At 45.6% G+C, this 18,879-nt stretch overlaps 1 protein-coding gene across 2 annotated transcripts in view; it reads left to right on the top strand.

Annotated features, from left to right (window-relative positions):
* Window positions 1-18,879, top strand: part of LOC147017835 (putative ATP-dependent RNA helicase an3) — a 66,421-nt gene that overhangs the window by 19,713 nt on the left and 27,829 nt on the right. For both annotated transcript variants that reach the window (XM_085896858.1, XM_085896857.1), the window contains 2 exons: window positions 15,804-15,903; window positions 17,837-17,972. In XM_085896858.1, coding sequence (XP_085752984.1) covers window positions 15,804-15,903; window positions 17,837-17,972 — 236 coding nt within the window. The remainder of the gene's footprint in view (window positions 1-15,803; window positions 15,904-17,836; window positions 17,973-18,879) is intronic.

The raw sequence follows: 18,879 nt of genomic DNA, 5'->3' as shown, positions 1-18,879 counted from the left end.
TGACGCACGACTGACTTGCGACACACCCACGACATAACCACGACATGTCTTTTTTTTCTGTCGCATCCCCATCGCCAAACCATCTTTAATGTGTCGTAGCCCTTGTGACCACTCAAAATAGATTTCAGGCATGTTGCAAGATCTGGCCATGACAAATATTTTATGGGTCTACCACGACAAAATTTCGTACGATCCGTTGTGCCCAGGGACTAACCATCCAGATCCCAAAGATTTTTGTTCAAAATATTTTCGTACCCAAACCATAAAATAAGTTTGTAAAGGAATTTTTTTTTTTTTTTTTTTTTTTTTTTGTATACCTTGGTCGAGGCTCGTATGAGAGCTAACACACAACTCACAGCAATGAGGCATGAGACAAGAGGGGTGGGAGTGGAAGGGACAAAACATTGGGGAACAGACACAGGTGAAATGTGGAAGGGAGAGGGATGGGGATGGGACGGGGAACATGGCGAGGGGAAGATGGACATTAAAGGGACTTTCAGGAAGGAAAGCAGGAGAATTGAAGGAAGTGGGCTTGGGTGGATTATCGGGGGTAGAAAAGATCGAGGATTTGGATGGGGGAAGATAAGAGGTGGTGGTGAACAGCTGTTTTGAAAGCCTGGAGGGAAGAATGGGAAAGAATAGAGTGAGGAAGTTTATTCCAAAGGCGGGAAAAAAGAGGAATGAAAGAGTGAAGATGAGCAGTGATTCGTGATTTTGGTAGTTTTACCAGAAGGGGGTTGTTGGCGGACCTTGAGCGCCCTGTGGAAATGTGGTGGGGACAAATCGCAGAGAGAGCAGGGGGGCAAGGCTGGAGAGGAGTCGGTAGAAGACAGAAAGACCACCGACCAACCTGCGGTGATTGAGTGAGAGGCCCAAAGACTCAGCTTCATTGCGGGAGATGCCAATGATCTTAAAAGCCCTGGTTTCGACAGCGTGAAGTCGAGAAAGGTGGGAGGCAGGAGCACCAGCCCAGAGGGGAGAGCAGTACTCCATCAGGCTACGGACAAAAGCTTTGTAAGTGGTCAGGAGCTCAAGAGGGCCGAGGAAGGACTTTGCACGACGGAGGATTCCCAGTCGGCGACTGGCTTTTGAGGCAAGGTTGGAAATGTGACTTTCCCAGGAAAGGTCATGGCAGATAGTGAGACCCAGAAGCTTGAAAGAAAAGACTTCTTCCAGAGGATTGTTGAGAAAGTGGATGGGGGGTTTTGTAAACGGTCCTTTCGAAGAGACATAGTGAGAGTGTGAGATTTGTCTGGATTGAAAGACATGTTCCACGTGTTGGACCAGTTTGTGATTTTATCCAGATCTGCAGTGAGCGAAGAAGCTGCTGCTTGCCGGTCTGAGGGATGACAGATGGTACGGCAGAGGGTGGAGTCATCGGCAAAGAGAAATAGAGGATTTTCCAGAGAGTCCGAGAGATCATTGATGAAAACCAGAAAAAGAACAGGGCCCAGAACGCTACCTTGAGGAACTCCAGCCTGCACAGGAAGAGGGGATGAAAGAACTCCATTTAGGGCCACACGTTGACTGCGACAGGAGAGGAAGTCTGCGAGCCATGAGTGGAGATGGCCTTGAATACCATGGGAAGAGAGTTTGGTGAGTAGGGCAGGGTGCCAGACTGTGTCAAAAGCACGTGATATGTCCAGGGATACGGCTCGGATTTCCTGTCTGGCATTGAGGACCTCCATCCATTGATGGGAGAGCAGTAGCAGCATATCTAGGGTAGAGTGACCTGGTCTGAAACCAAATTGATGATTGGAAATCAAGCCATTGGAGAAGAGGAAGGATTTCATGTCTGAAGCGATGATGGATTCCATAACCTTGCTGATGATTGGGAGAAGGCTGATTGGTCTATAGTTACAGGGATCTGTTTTTGCACCTTTTTTATGCAGGGCAGTGATGTTAGCAGATTTCCAAGCAGATGGCAGATGACCTTGGGAAAATGAGAGGGTGAATAGAACAGAGAGAGGGTGAGCAAGAGCAGAAGAGCAGGCTTTGAGGACACGTGGGCTGATGCCTTCTGGACCGGTTGCAGAATCTGACTCGAGGTTTGAAAGCAAGCTCTCCACCTTGTCAGGAGAAAAGGATACAGAGTCCAGGGACAGTTGGGTGCGACTGGGTAAAGTGGGTAGAGATAGTGATGGGTTTGGGACACAAGATTTAGCTGCAAACACCGAGTTTAGACATTCAGCTTTATCACGTGTGGAATCAGCAGTGCGGCCATTTGAGGTAAGGGAGGGGATGGAGGGGGAACATACACCAGAAACAGATTTGATTAAATGCCACCAGGATTTTGAGGAGGGAGAGAGGTTTGAGAGTTCAGACTTGAGATGAGAAAGATGTTGTTTTCTGGCTCTCCTGAGGGTAGCTACACACTTGTTCCGAGCTTTGTGGAAAGAACTGAGATTGCCCTCAGTTGGGTTTGCTTTCCATGAGGCAAAGGCAAGTTGTTTCAGGACAACTGCCTCGCCACAAGCTTCAGTAAACCAAGGGCGGGAGGAAGGGTAAGACAACTGAACACGAGAGGGGATAAATCTGTGCATGAGGGAGAGCAAGTTTCTTTGAAAGAATTCCCAGGATGAGTTGATGTTTGAGAAAGTAGTGATAGGAGACCAGTCTGTAAGTTTGATGGCTGCTCGGAGACCCTGCCAGTCGGCTTGAGTGAAATGCCAGACTCGACGGCGGTGAGGTGGTTCTCTGATAACAGCCAGAGAGATGTCCACTTTAACAAGGACGTGGTCAGAAGAACCAATTGGAGCGAAGGAAGAGCAGCAGATATTGTCAGGGAAATTTGTCAAAATCAGATCCAGAAGAGATGGAGTACCATTGGTTGAGATCCGGGTCGGGAAGTTGACCGATTGAGTCAGTCCCAAGGAGTCACAGAAAGCTTTTGCTGATGTCCCATGGCAGGTGAGAGAGGTACCCACACCTAGCCAACTGGCGTGATGACAATTGAAGTCGCCACATAAGAGGAAGAGAGAGTTTGGATGAGAAGATAGAAGATGGTCCATGTTTTCGGAGAGTGAGGTGTAGATGGAGTCATCACTGTTCGGTGGACGGTACAGTACACATATAAACATGAGGTGGGAGTGGAGGGGAAGCCGAAGCCAGAGGTATTCCTGGGGGTGTGGGGGAGTGAGAGCAGTGCAGGGAGAGTGAGGAATAGAGTCTTTGATGAAGAGAGCAACACCTCCACCAGGACGAGGCTCAGGTCTGTCATACCGTAAGAGGGAGTAACCAGGGAGAGATACTTGGGAGTCAGACACGTCTTGGGAGAGGAAAGTTTCTGTTAGGCAGATAATGTCTGGTTTGTCAGTGGCAACCTGCATGGAAAGATCTGAAAGGTTTGAGCGAAGGCCCCGGATATTTGAGGTCCACACTTTTAATGAAGAGGTAGGGGAGGAGGCTTTGGGTGCAGGAGGTGGAGGGGGCGGGGAGGGTAGGACGAGGGACGAGGGGGGAGGTAAGGAGGGTTGCTGAAGGAGTGTGGGGTATTGCAGAATAGCGAGGGGAGGGGGCCGAATGAGGAGGAGACAAGGCTGTGTGGTGCTGGGAGAGAGGGGGGACAAGAGACAAGGAAGATGGCAGTTGAGGATTTGAGGAGGTGGAGTGAAGAGATGGAGGTGAGAGGGCAGTGGAGGGAGGCAGGTTGGTGGATGAGAGGGGGGCAACTTAGAGAAGGAAGAGTGAGGGGGATGAAAGGTGGGAGAAAGGTGAGTGGGCAATTTTTGAAAGAGGTGAGAGGGAGGCTTAGAGGGAGAAGAGTGGGATGGTTGCTTTGAGAGTGAGAGTGAGGGGTGAGGGGGGTGAGTTGGCACTGAAGTTGGAAAAAAAGAATGGTTGATGGAAAGCGAGCATCCATGGCAAACTGTGGTTTTTAAAAGTTTTAGGTCAGAGATGCGATTTAACACAATTCTTGATGGATGCAATGAAGGCGAATTCAGAGCATGGAGAGAAGAAGCGCTGTAATAGTTGGATTTTTTAGGCAAGGAATGAAGGAGAGGTCGAAATGAGAGCAGTCTGTTAAAATAGCAGAAGAGTAGGGCATTGTGAAACAGTAAAGAGTACCACATGTGTGAGAGAGGAAGATGAAGCATTATAAGATCGTTTTTGTTGTTAATATTAATGTATGAGAGAGTTCAACAGATTTGGTCATGGAAGTGTAAAAAAAAAAAAAAGAAATCGAGGAAGACGAGGAGGAAGTTAAGAGGAAGAAGAAGTAGCAGAATCGGGAGAAGTTGAGCGTGTTGTTGTTGTTGTTGTTGGGTATATATATATATATTATTTTTTTTTTTTTTTTGAGATAAGAAAGAGATTAGTTGGGAGAATGGGGGATGTTTGGAAAGTGGGGAAGATGAAAATTGAAGGTAATGGGGAGGATAGAAATTGAAGGAAATGGGGAGAAAAAACAAACAAACAAACAAAAAAAAACGATCGAACACCAAGTGGAACCGGTAGGCCTCAAGCCTAGGACTAGGCCTCAAACACCAGGTAAGAACGTCGACATAAATACTCACAAAATAGCACGATTTTTGAAACAAAACCGAACTAGGAACACACATTAACATGTAGGTGAGAAAATTAAACAGTTAAAACGGGACAAAAAACAACCGGAACTTAACTTTGAGAATGTCAGCAGGGAGCCCCGAAGGAGACCTCTTGCCGCTCAAAAACCGGAACCGGAAGTCCAACCGGACCGGAACCGGAACCGGAAGTGTTTAGTCGTGATGGAGAGTGATGGGGGTCGGGGTGTGTGTTTAGTCGTGATGGAGAGTTATGGGGGTTGGGGTGTGTGTTTAGTCGTGATGGAGAGTGATGGGGGTCGGGGTGTGTGTTTGGTCGTGATGGAGAGTTTTGGGGGTTGGGGTGTGTGTTTAGTCGTGATGGAGAGTGATGGGGGTCGGGGTGTGTGTTTAGTCGTGATGGAGAGTTATGGGGGTTGGGGTGTGTGTTTAATCGTGATGGAGAGTTATGGGGGTTGGGGTGAATGTTTAGTCGTGATGGAGAGTTATGGGGGTTGGGGTGTGTGTTTAGTCGTGATGGAGAGTGATGGGGGTTGGGGTGAATGTTTACTCGTGATGGAGAGTTATGGGGGTTGGGGTGTGTGTTTAGTCGTGATGGGCGTCGGGGTGTGTGTTTGGTCGTGATGGAGAGTTTTGGGGGTTGGGTTGTGTGTTTTGTCGTGATGGAGAGTTCTGGGGGTTGGGGTGTGTGTTTAGTCGTGATGGAGAGTTATGGGGTTGTGGTGTATGTTTCGTTGTGATGGAGAGTTATGGGGGTGGGGGTGTGTGTTTAGTCGTGATGGAGAGTGATGGGGGTCGGGGTGTGTGTTTGGTCGTGATGGATAGTTTTGGGGGTTGGGGTGTGTGTTTAGTCGTGATGGAGAGTTCTGGGGGTTGGGGTGTGTGTTTAGTCGTGATGGAGAGTTATGGGGGCTGTGGTGTATGTTTCGTTGTGATGGAGAGTGATGGGGGTTGGGGTGTGTGTTTAGTCGTAATGGAGAGGTGTGGGGGTTGGGGTGTGTGTTTAGTCGTGATTGAGAGTGATGGGGGTCGGGGTGTGTGTTTAGTCGTGATGGAGAGTTATGGGGGTTGGGGTGTGTGTTTAGTCGTGATGGAGAGTTATGGGTGTTGGGGTGTGTGTTTAGTCGTAATGGAGAGGTGTGGGGGTTGGGGTGTGTGTTTAGTCGTGATTGAGAGTGATGGGGGTCGGGGTGTGTGTTTAGTCGTGATGGAGAGTGATGGGCGTTGGGGTGTGTGTTTAATCGTGATGGAGAGTTATGGGGGTTGGGATGAATGTTTAGTCGTGATGGAGAGTTATGGGGGTTGGGGTGCGTGTTTAGTCGTGATGGAGAGTGATGGGGGTCGGGGTGTGTGTTTGGTCGTGATGGAGAGTTTTGGGGGTTGGGGTGTGTGTTTAGTCGTGATGGAGAGTTCTGGGGGTTGGTGTGTGTGTTTAGTCGTGATGGAGAGTAATGGGGGTTGTGGTGTATGTTTCGTTGTGATGGAGAGTGATGGGGGTTGGGGTGTGTGTTTAATCGTGATGGAGAGTTATGGAGGTTGGGGTGAATGTTTAGTCGTGATGGAGAGTTATGGGGGTTGGGGTGTGTGTGTAATCGTGATGGAGAGTGATGGGGGTCGGGGTGTGTGTTCAGTTGTGATGGAGAGTTATGGGGGTTGGGGTGTGTGTTTAGTCGTGATGGAGAGTGATGGGGGTCGGGGTGTGTGTTTGGTCGTGATGGAGAGTTTTGGGGGTTGGGGTGTGTGTTTAGTCGTGATGGAGAGTTATGGGGGTTGGGGTGTGTGTTTAGTCGTGATGGAGAGTTATGGGGGTTTGGGTGTGTGTTTAGTCGTGATGGAGAGTGATGGGGGTCGGGGTTTGTGTTTGGTCGTGATGGAGAGTTTTGGGGGTTGGGGTGTGTGTTTCTTTGTGATGGAGAGTGATGGGGGTTGGGGTGTGTGTTTAGTCGTGATGGAGAGTTATGGGGGTTGTGGTGTATGTTTCGTGGTGATGGAGAGTGATGGGGGTTGGGGTGTGTGTTTAGTCGTGATGGAGAGTTATGGGTGTTGGGGTGTGTGTTTAGTCGTGATGGAGAGGTGTGGGGGTTTGGGTGTGTGTTTAGTCGTGATGGAGAGTGATGGGGGTCGGGGTGTGTGTTTAATCGTGATGGAGAGTTATGGGGGTTGGGGTGAATGTTTAGTCGTGATGGAGAGTTATGGGGGTTGGGGTGTGTGTGTAATCGTGATGGAGAGTGATGGGGGTCGGGGTGTGTGTTTAGTCGTGATGGAGAGTTATGGGGGTTGGGGTGTGTGTTTAGTCGTGATGGAGAGTGATGGGGGTCGGGGTGTGTGTTTAGTCGTGATGGAGAGTTATGGGGGTTGGGGTGTGTGTTTAGTCGTGATGGAGAGTGATGGGGGTCGGGGTGTGTGTTTAGTCGTGATGGAGAGTTATGGGGGTTGGGGTGTGTGTTTAGTCGTGATGGAGAGTGATGGGGGTCGGGGTGTGTGTTTGGTCGTGATGGAGAGTTTTGGGGGTTGGGGTGTGTGTTTCTTTGTGATGGAGAGTGATGGGGGTTGGGGTGTGTGTTTAGTCGTGATGGAGAGTTATGGGGGTTGTGGTGTATGTTTCTTTGTGATGGAGAGTGATGGGGGTTGGGGTGTGTGTTTGGTCGTGATGGAGAGTTTTGGGGGTTGGGGTGTGTGTTTCTTTGTGATGGAGAGTGATGGGGGTTGGGGTGTGTGTTTAGTCGTGATGGAGAGTTATGGGGGTTGGGGTGTGTGTTTAGTCGTGATGGAGAGTGATGGGGGTTGGGGTGTGTGTTTAGTCGTGATGGAGAGTTATGGGGGTTGGGGTGTGTGTTTAGTCGTGATGGAGAGTGATGGGGGTTGGGGTGTGTGTTTAGTCGTGATGGAGAGTTATGGGGGTTGGGGTGTGTGTTTAGTCGTGATGGAGAGTGATGGGGGTTGGGGTGTGTGTTTGGTCGTGATGGAGAGTTTTGGGGGTTGGGGTGTGTGTTTCTTTGTGATGGAGAGTGATGGGGGTTGGGGTGTGTGTTTAGTCGTGATGGAGAGTTATGGGGGTTGGGGTGTGTGTTTAGTCGTGATGGAGAGTGATGGGGGTTGGGGTGTGTGTTTAGTCGTGATGGAGAGTTATGGGGGTTGGGGTGTGTGTTTAGTCGTGATGGAGATTTATGGGGGTTGGGGTGTGTGTTTAGTCGTGATGGAGAGTTATGGGCGTTGGGGTGTGTGTTTAATCGTGATGGAGAGTTATGGGGGTTGGGATGAATGTTTAGTCGTGATGGAGAGTTATGGGGGTTGGGGTGCGTGTTTAGTCGTGATGGAGAGTGATGGGGGTCGGGGTGTGCGTTTCTTTGTGATGGAGAGTAATGGGGGTTGGGTGTGTGTTTAGTCGTGATGGAGAGTTATGGGGGTTGTGGTGTATGTTTCGTGGTGATGGAGAGTGATGGGGGTTGGGGTGTGTGTTTAGTCGTGATGGAGAGTTATGGGTGTTGGGGTGTGTGTTTAGTCGTGATGGAGAGGTGTGGGGGTTTGGGTGTGTGTTTAGTCGTGATGGAGAGTGATGGGGGTCGGGGTGTGTGTTTAATCGTGATGGAGAGTTATGGGGGTTGGGGTGAATGTTTAGTCGTGATGGAGAGTTATGGGGGTTGGGGTGTGTGTGTAATCGTGATGGAGAGTGATGGGGGTCGGGGTGTGTGTTTAGTCGTGATGGAGAGTTATGGGGGTTGGGGTGTGTGTTTAGTCGTGATGGAGAGTGATGGGGGTTGGGGTGTGTGTTTAGTCGTGATGGAGAGTTATGGGGGTTGGGGTGTGTGTTTAGTCGTGATGGAGAGTTATGGGGGTTGGGGTGTGTGTTTAGTCGTGATGGAGAGTGATGGGGGTCGGGGTGTGTGTTTAGTCGTGATGGAGAGTTATGGGGGTTGGGGTGTGTGTTTAGTCGTGATGGGGGTCGGGGTGTGTGTTTGGTCGTGATGGAGAGTTTTGGGGGTTGGGGTGTGTGTTTCTTTTTGATGGAGAGTGATGGGGGTTGGGGTGTGTGTTTAGTCGTGATGGAGAGTTATGGGGGTCGTGATGGAGAGTTATGGGGGGGAATTTCCTTGGGCAACTGATGGTTATTCTAAATAATTCACTTTGAAAATGGGAAAAAATATCAAGGGTGTCATAATCTCCAAACTTTGGGTGTGGCCCAAACAGCGAGGAATGGGTCAATCACATAAAAAAATTTGGCTTTCTGAGTTTTAGACCACACACAACCTTGGATAAAAATTAGAAAAATATCTGAAGACATCAATGTTCAAATGTTACCATTTTGGGCCTATCCTATAAAAATTCACTCTTAAGTAAATAGAAACGACTACTGGATTCTTTGGAGGTACTAATTCCCCATCTAAACATGGATGTATCGGATCCAAAAGACTTCGGTCACCAAATGGAAGCAAAATCGAACAAAACGAGACTAAAGAAGTCCAAGTTTAATGTCAGCGATTCAACTGTCGCAAGCACTGGGTACCAGCAGTGATCGTATTGACACTCCAACTGACTCATAACTAACAGTATAGATTGAGTCATCCTCGGCCAAACCAAAAGCTGTTGGTAACATAAATATGGACAGCAGGCAATTCTGAACATTGTGGAAGGTGTTCTACCCCTTCGATGGCAATAATGTAATCGGACGCAGTTGCTCAGAATTTGCTGAATTGTCCAGTTGCCTGATTAAGATGGACACTTCTAAAAGTTGACGATATAACAAGGCATGTGAAAGTGAAAACGAATTTCTTCATTTTCAAGTATAGTGTATATCTTATTTCCAATTTTGGCTAAAAAGAAATAGTTTGGTTAAATTACAAAAAATATATATATATATATATATATATATATATATATATACTTGGCTCAAATTGTGTGTGTGTGCGCGCGTGTGTTTGCTGCACGTGTTTGCGTATGCAGGCACAGGAGTGATTGGTGTACTCGGCTTACTCTTTGCAGGGTGTTTAGTGCTATCGTGGAAGTTTTGAATACCTCTTAATCGCAAGGCTTTTATAGTCCAAGTATATGATTGTTTATCATAACATGCGTGCGGAGTGAATGCCTGTTGCAAAATCATCCAGGCGATCTCTAACTGTGTGTGTGTGTGTGTGTATTATATATAATGATTTTAATGAGGCATGGTATAATGCCATAAACATCATTTCCAGGAAAACCAAATAATCGATGTCAAACTACAAAAGGCTTTTCAAAGCAGAAATAACGAAAACAGAAAAACATTTCGATATTTGGTCAAGCGTGCACCTGAGAGAATGAGGGAGTGTGAGATAGAGACTCAGTTCAGCATGTGTGTGGGCCAGGGCAGCTCACTCATACACATAAAAAGAACAAGGCATGTAGTGTTTACCAAAGTCTTTGACCACTGCAGGCAAATCTCTCTGCACAAGCATCTCCAACATATTGTTGTGGATTCTCGCCCGTTCGGCGTGCGGGCGACTGCCTTTAGTTAAATTGCGGTCGCGCTCGCCCACCGAACGAGCAATCTCGTCGCAGCTTTCGGATCAACGCCGAAACCCAGCTACGGGTGTTGTTAACCACACCATAAACCAGCCAACTCTTCTGTCCACGCGTTACAGGGTCGATCGCCGAATTGTCGATGTACCTAATTATTCGCGCAGACAGAAATGCCGGGGATTTGCACCTCAACGGAGCCTGCACGAAAAGGAGCTGCTTTTAAGCGGCTCGTTCCGTTTGCGATTGCCGAGCGGTTTTATATAGCCAAGCCCCATCGGACCAGATATACGTTTTATCAGCTATTAATCAGCCAGCTAATTATTCCGAACGCAATTATGGCAGTCAATGGAGGAAGGGACGCAACGAGCAGGTGACATTCAACAATGGGGAACATTTATTTGTACACATAAGCAATGCAATGAATGGGGGTAGGGGACAAGACACGAGTAAAAACCCTACAGCCGATATCTATTTATTACATACATGCACTTACAACAATTCTACTTACGGACAAGGCGCCACAGACTTCCATGCAAAAACCCCAGAAAAGAAAGATAGAACTGGGCTCGTAAGCCTTTAATGTTCCTCGGAGCTGGGATGACCGAAGGAGCTCTGCGAGGCCGGGCAGGTTACCTTTGTCGCCCTTGAGGCGACTCGATGGATCTTTTGGTCGGCAACCCTCCGTATGTCTCTATTGTCAACACGGCAGCTGTTGTAACGGTGGCTTGGTTGGTCCAGGGCCTAGCAGCGCGCCCGACTTTCCACGGCCGTCTCCCGACTCTCCGATGAGCTGCTCTCCAACCACCAACCGACTCTCCGATGCGCCTTCCTCTCTCTCGTCTCCCGACTCTGGTCTCCAGACCCAAACTCGACTTGACTCCACCAACTCTCCACTTGACTGGACTCACGAACTCGACTCCACTCACCCACTCCACCCCCGGCGTTCCAACGCGGCCCTTTTATCGGGTCCGGGGCGCCCGCCCCTCCCTTTTCGGCATGCGGGGGAAAAATCCGAGGAGTGATGGAGTTGTTTTTCTTCGGAGCATACTTTTTTGTAACCGTCACTTTTGTTTACCCATTCTGAGGGACCCGCCCCAACCGTCGATCCTGTTTTCGTCCCAGAATATCGGGGCGGGAGTTGTTGAGTTGTTCTTTTTGTTTGTCAAGATGCCGTGGTTGTAAACTTTGTGGCGTTGTGGTGGAGGTGGCGTGGTTGTAGAGATGTTGTTGTTTGTGGAGAAGGTGGTGAGGAGATGATTGTTTAAAATAAAGATAGAAAAGAATAACACTACCTCAAAGGTTCACAGCCCGGCACACGAATAAATCCCGTTATACATCGGTGGGGAAATCTAACCTGGACACGCACTTATCGACATAACTGACCTTCAGGGAACCTGAATGGTGATCTGTGAATTTCCACAACCGTAACAATATAGTTATTAAATTCCCTCTGGCACACAAGCTATGCCAAGTATAGTTAGCAGTTTAATACAGGACACAAGTTTAATTTTAATTTACCACAGTGCCATGTTCAGACAGGTATCCGTGTGGTTACGTCATTGGTTGTCGGCTATTGTCATTTGTTTGTGCTCCTCAAATCGCTCAAACAATTAAGGTGTATGCAACAGCAAGTAAGGCCTTCATACACTATCATTGCAAATCTATGCAGGGATTGACGGGGAACAACCGTGAATCAGAGAGATGTGGAGATTGTTTCACATGATCATTTCTTGTAACCATGCCTATCTTGTTTACATACTTTTTTATTATACCGCCCCACATCCTTTTAAATTAAAAAAAAAAAAAGTTTTCTTAAATATGCCTCTGCGACGAAGTTGCTGGAGGCATTATGTTCTCGGGTTGTCCGTCCATCCGTGATCGGTTTATGTTCCTGCCATAACTTAACGGCAGAAGGGATCTAAGTCAAACTTGGTACAAATATGTGTAATGATGTAAAGATAAACTGATTAGATTATGGGGTCAAGACATCAAAGGTCAGAGGTCCCGTTGGATAAAAATTCTGTTACAGTGCTTACTTGTGAATCAGTGATGGGATTTTGACCAAACTTGGTGCAAGTATATATTATGATGCAAAGATGAACTGATTAGATTTCAGCATCAAGAGGTCAACGTCAGAGGTCATGTTGTGTAAAAATGTGATGCTTGAGAACAGCTGAAGGGAGTTAAATCGTAACTCTGTACAAGTATGTATAAACCTCCATTAGTGTGTCCATCCATGATGGCTTATTTGTTACTGAAAGGTCAAGGATCAGAGGTTATATTAAAACTTAATGTGATTCCACTGTCTACGGAATTTGGTCGAAACTAAGTACATGCTCCATGAAACATATCTGCAGATTAGATATTGAGGTCAAATTGTCTTGAAGTTTCAGGTCAAAGTTAGAGTAAGCAAAGACTTGTTGTGGGCGGAGGCATATCGGTCGACGTTGCAACATTGAATTGTCTCGTTACTTGTATTATACAAGTGATTGAATTTCATGTTTAATTTTCTTCGCTTATAAGTGGGGACGCATAATTAAACGAGAAAAAGAGCAATCAGAAATTGCAAACCCTCGTCAGGACTTCTTTTGAGTGTTGTATTTTATATGTTTTATGGTAAATCTAATATGGCTGCCAAAACGTGTGACCAATGACATCATGTGTGAACCTTTTGTTCCTCATGGACAGGCAGTCATGTGTGTAAAGTTTCGCCTCAATCTATTCAGCCACTTCAGAGAAGAAGATTTTTGACTGTTTAAAAAAAAGAATAATAATAATAATATGGCTGCTGAATCACGTGACCGATGACGTCATGAATTTTTTTTTATTCTGTGGACCATTTTATCCCTAGATGACCCTCAAAAATTTTCATACTGATTGGATGTGGCATTCTACATGTGCAATCATGACGTCATAATGAGGGCACCTATGATGTCATCCAAATAATCACACTCATTCCCCATGAGGAGTACTTGCTATGTGCCAAGTTTCATTTTTTTCCTTGGTGTGGTTTCAGAGAGAGGTCCAAAGTTTTTCCGTTTTTCCAATATGGCCACACCACGTGACATATGATGTCATAATTGTCATTAAAACGTTCGACATGAGTAGTCGCACCAATAGTGAAAATTTCCTCTCAATCCGACAAGCGGTTGCAGAGAAAAACACCAAAGTTCTGTGCGGACAAACAAACAAGCAGTCATAGACTGGTACTTACGAAATCGTCAACTTGACCTCTGAGCTTGTCTAATAAAAGCTGTCTCGAGAGAAGGTGGCGACGCAAACCAGAAGTTTCTATGATGATTCTGTACCAAACCATCAAAAATCGAATGTTTTGGATGTTTGACCTCACTTTGACCTTGGCCTTTGACCGATTTTGACCAAAATCTAATCAGCATTAGCCATCACCCTCCTGAATCACGTGGTGTAATTTGACATTGGTAGCTTCTTCCGTTCTCGAGTTATGCCTACAAACAAACAAGCAGTCATAGACTGGTACTTACGAAATCGTCAACTTGACCTCTGACCTTGTCTAATAAATGCTGTCTCTTGAGAAGGTAGCGACACAAACCAGAAGTTTCTACGATGATTCTGTACCAAACCATCAAAAATCGAATGTTTTGGATGTTTGACCTCACTGTGACCTTGACCTTTGACCGATTTTGACCAAAATCTAATCAGCGCGAGCCACCACCCTCCTGAATCACGTGGTGTAATTTGACATTGGAAGCTTCTTCCGTTCTCGAGTTATCATTTTTTGGATGTTTGACCTCACTGTGACCTTGACCTTTGACCGATTTTGACCAAAATCTAATCAGCACTAGCCATCAGCCTCCTGAATCACGTGGTGTAATTTGACATTGGTAGCTTCTTCCGTTCTCGAGTTATCTGTACCAAACCATCAAAAATCGAATATTTGACCTTGACCTTTGACCGATTTTGACCAAAATCTAATCAGCACTAGCCATCAGCCTCCTGAATCACGTGGTGTAATTTGACATTGGGAGCTTTTTCCGTTCTCGAGTTATCTGTACCAAACCATCAAAAATCGAATATTTGACCTCACTGTGATCTTGACCTTATACCGATTTTGACCAAAATCTAATCAGCACTCGCCATCACCCTCCTGAATCACGTGGTGTAATTTGACATTGGTAGCTTCTTCTGTTCTCGAGTTATCGTGCCTACAAACAAACAAACAAACAAACAAACAAACAAACAGAAACGGAAGGCATCAATATACTTACGAAATCTTTAGATTTCGTAAGTAACAAACAAGCGGTCATAGACTGGTACTTACAAAATCGTCAACTTGACCTCTGACCTTGTCTAATAAAAGCTGTCTCTCGAGAAGGTAGCGACGCAAACCAGAAGTTTCTACGATGATTCTGTACCAAACCATCAAAAATCGAATCTTTGACCTCACTGTGACCTTGACCTTTGACCGATTTTGACCAAAATCTAATCAGCGCTAGCCCTCCTGAATCACGTGGTGTAATTTGACATTGGTAGCTTCTTCCGTTCTTGAGTTACCGCGGATTAACGTAAAAGTCACACTCGACGCCCCCCCCCAACTCGAAAGGACGCCGGGGCGAACGCGATGACGTCAGCGTGCACATGCAAAACCTTTACGTGACTCAACGACGCGTCTGCTCGAACGCGCTGCGCCACGTGACGAGCCGTGACGCGGCGGGTGAAATATTTTATACAATCTTAAAACGTCTCCAAAACATCCAATTTTTACCAGAATTTCGACAACAGAGTGTTAAGCGTCCTAAGCGATCGCAAAAACCGAAGACAAAAATAAAATCGAAGTTAAAACGAACTCGTAACGTCGACCAAAGCAAAAATACTCCATTTCCCCACAGGAATTTACGGAATTATTTAATATTCTTTTATAACACTGAAATTTTTACAACAGCCGTAACTCGATGAATTGACACACAAATTCCAACGAACTTACCTCGATCTTCCAAACTCACGCTCCGTCAACAATACCTGTGGTAACTTTTCTCGAGTTATGTTTTGGATGTTTGACCTCACTGTGACCTTGACCTTTGACCGATTTTGACCAAAATCTAATCAGCGCTAGCCACCACCCTCCTGAATCACGTGATGTAACTTGACATTGGTAGCTGCTTCCGTTCTCGAGTTATCGTGCCTACAAACAAACAAACACACAAACAGAAGACAGAAGTGATCAATATACTTACGAAATCTTTAGATTTCGTAAGTAACAACCAAACGGACCCAAATGCAAAACCCACTCTGAATCCTTCGGTGAGGGTAACAATCACTTGGCTTCAGCACTTTTCGATGACTGATTGTTGTTGCCCAGTCTTTTGTTTTGGATTTTAAAAAAGCAATGGATATTCAGCCTGTGCCTGTGCCAGTGGACTCTGGCCTGACCCTGTCCAATGATGTATGTCATCCTTGCTCAGGATTTTCTGACTGAGAAGTTTGTGACCCATCGGGCAGTGCCATGTTGGTGCACCGGTGGACTGAGGACAGGCTCCTGGCCAAAATGTAGTGTAGTACAAATTTTGTGGAAAAATTTGTGTCTTTCTAAAATCCGACAACGCCATCATAAATTGGGCAGCTCATCGATTGTCGTCAATATTAATGTGATGGCCAGATGTCACAAGTTGGGTTAGTTTGTTATTACACAATTGTTTGAATGATTTGAATTTTCGCACGTGTCCTCGATCTGCATGCTTTAATCACATCCTCGCTTTGCGATGCTCACCATAATGTCTCCTTCGTCATGTGTACTCCCACCTCACCCGGCAGTGAGCTTTTCGCCGGCTCCAGTACCGGCATCAACTTTGAGAAGTACGACGACATCCCTGTGGAGGCAACGGGATTTAACTGTCCAACACACATCGACAACGTATGCAACATGAACTCGCCATTTGTACTTTGTGTAAAATCTGTAAATAGGCCATGCTTTTACTTCACTGTTTTGGGGCATGCGTGTGTGTCTACATGTGTGTTCAGAGGTTTGTTGAAATAACAGCCTTATTTCAGAATAGCCAGGGCATTTTCTTGCTATGTAACATGTCGTTCTTCATGCGGATTAAATTAGGATACATCCATAAGCAGATGGCCACCGAAGCGAGATAACGAATGTCATTTGCACATGCGGCATAAATCTGATGACGTTCTAAACGAATCTCCAGTTTGCCCCTTGACATACCCATGAGTTGTGCAGAGGCCTGCTTCCGTTGTTTTGTCGCACCAATTTCTCAGCACAGGTGTGCGCCTTAGATTGCGATGAGTGAAACTAAATCCGTTTCCGGTAACTTTTATTCAAAGAATTTATGTTGGGCGATAGAAAATTGGGATTTTTTTTTTTTGTGGAACGAGGCAGGGAGAACGGGGCGCCACCTACTGTATTGGTTCAATATATTTTGTGTAGAATTATTCGAACATCTAGGAAAGCTTCTATTCCCTTGACTTAAATATATTGTCAATGACTCTCGCTGGGAACACTACAACGATCGCTGATAACAAAGATGAATGTCCTGGTCCTAATCACAAAGACAGGTTTTCTTCCTTGATGTCAAAGTGGAACGACCGTATTTTCTGGTGTATAAACCACGACCGTGTATTAACCGCACTCCTGTTTTTCACCCTCAAAATAAATTAATACATTGATCATTTTATTTTTTTATCGAGATCTAAATACGTTTGTGCGGAACAAAGTGTCTGAGGTATCGACATGCTTACTCCCATGTCCACTTAATTTAGTCTAACAGTCTTATTCTCATTTTCAAGAAGCTGAAGAGAGAGGAGAGATACCAATAAGTTTTTATTTTTCTTTCTAGTTTTTTAATATTATACAGAGGATTTTTTTTTTTTTTGTTCCTAGAAAAGGGATTCTTACCGGTATCACACATGTTTCTTGTGGATTTGTGGCCCTGAAAAAGGGCCTTTTGGGTTTGATGAAGCTTTTCAGCTAAACCCGAGGAAATCCTCATCAATGTTTTCCTCATCGAAAATGGTATAAATGTGGAACGTCTAGTTACTTGAGGACATCTATCAGCGGACAGGTTTGGTGTGTGACAAGGATGAACTGATTAGATTATGGTGAACATCCGGATCCAGATCCGACTACTAGAATTTTAAAACTGATTCTTCACCATTGAGAGATAGGACCAAAAATGATATATAGCACGATATCTCAAAAAGTTTTAGACGGATTTGGACGAAACTTGGTGGACATGTGTGTGTGTGGCAAGGAAGAATTGATTCGATTTTAGTGAAGATCCGAATCCAGATCTGGATACGAGAATTATTTAATTTTAAAATGATTCTTCCCCATTGAGAGATTGGGCCAAAAACGATATAGTACTGTATGGCATGATATTTCAAAAATGTATTGGACCCGATATGTTCTCGTGGATCAGGCATTGCGTGGCGGAGGTGTGCTCTCTACCAAGTGCCCTTCTAGTTTGGAATATAATTGTAATTCAACATCGATCATTTGTAAGACTTTTTTTCTTTTTAACCCATGTATTAACTGCACGTCCAACTTTTACCTTTTTTGCCGATAAAATTGTGGCTTATACACCAGAAAATACGGTACGTGGGATAACCCGATGGCTTCCATAGCCACCAGAAGTGGCCAAAAAACATGTTGACGCTACCAATATTTGAAGGGTTAATAAAACTGGGTCGGTGGAAATGTGTGGTTACCAGAAACACCAAAAATGGTCCACTCCATCACTTGGCCATCCAAACCATCTTGGGGAGGTTTTGTTGAGACTTTTCATCCTACCTGGCCTACAGCATTGGACCAACTACGTAATCGTGTCTCGCAGTTCGAGGACGTGGACATGGGTGAAATCATCATGGGAAACATCATGCTCACTCGCTACACACGCCCCACACCAGTGCAGAAGCACGCCATTCCTATCATCACGGGAAAGCGTGACCTCATGGCTTGCGCACAGACCGGTCAGATATATATTTTTTTCATGTTTTTTTTTTTTTTGCCTTTCCTTTTGTCCAACTGCCATTGTTGTTGCAGTACTCCACCTTTCCTAGATCTCCTTCCTTTGTTTTTGGTTATATTGAATTGATGAGCTGGATTTTTGAAATTTTTATTATTATTATTACTTTTAAGTGTTCCAAATGTGAATCAATGATGTTGTCGGGAATTAAAGAAGAAAGAGCTGCAGTTTTCTTGGTCGTGCTGATGAGGAATATGAAGCAGAATGATTATCCATTCCTGCCACGTGCCGATCTGAAGGTCAATTGACTTGATACAGAGAGTAGCGTAGTGGGTATTAAAGTTACAGGGTGGTTTATGGATCCCAATTGTAACCGGACAAATTGAATGGTCAGGGTGAAGGAATGATTGTCTCGTGTGAGGTTCTATTCTTTTAAAGAGGGTTCTGGGAGCAAAAATGCAAATGGTCATTGTTAGGCGTTCAGATCCATCCTTGATCTCGACATACTCTTCATCCATCCATCCATTGGGACCATACTCTGTGCAGAGCATTGGTGCTGCCAAAGCAGTCTCCTAGACTATTGGGCACAATCCTGGACGGGTCGCCACTCCGACACGGGATACCAGCAAGCTGGCACTCATTTTGCCAACCTCGGAAGGATGACAGGCAGAGTCGACTCCACCTGGTATTCATTCAACAGTCGAGGGGGATTTGAACTCGGGATCCTAGGACCCCAAGCCCACCACCATCACCATGAAGCCAACACCAAGCATATACCCTTTATGTACTTAAGAAAATGATTGTATTGAATAATGACTCTTAGAATTTCGCAAAAGCCCTTCTCTCAACAATCTGATTAGTAGGTAAGGTTAGAGGACAGCACATCATTAATATGTATTTGTTCCATTGTA

The sequence above is a fragment of the Eptatretus burgeri genome, chromosome 10 (genome assembly GCF_056783735.1).
Source record: "Eptatretus burgeri isolate ZD-2024b chromosome 10, Ebu_testis_v1, whole genome shotgun sequence".
Classification (NCBI taxonomy): Eukaryota; Metazoa; Chordata; class Myxini; order Myxiniformes; family Myxinidae; genus Eptatretus; species Eptatretus burgeri.
Note: the sequence above shows the minus strand (reverse complement) of the source record. Positions and strands in the feature narration are given on the sequence as shown.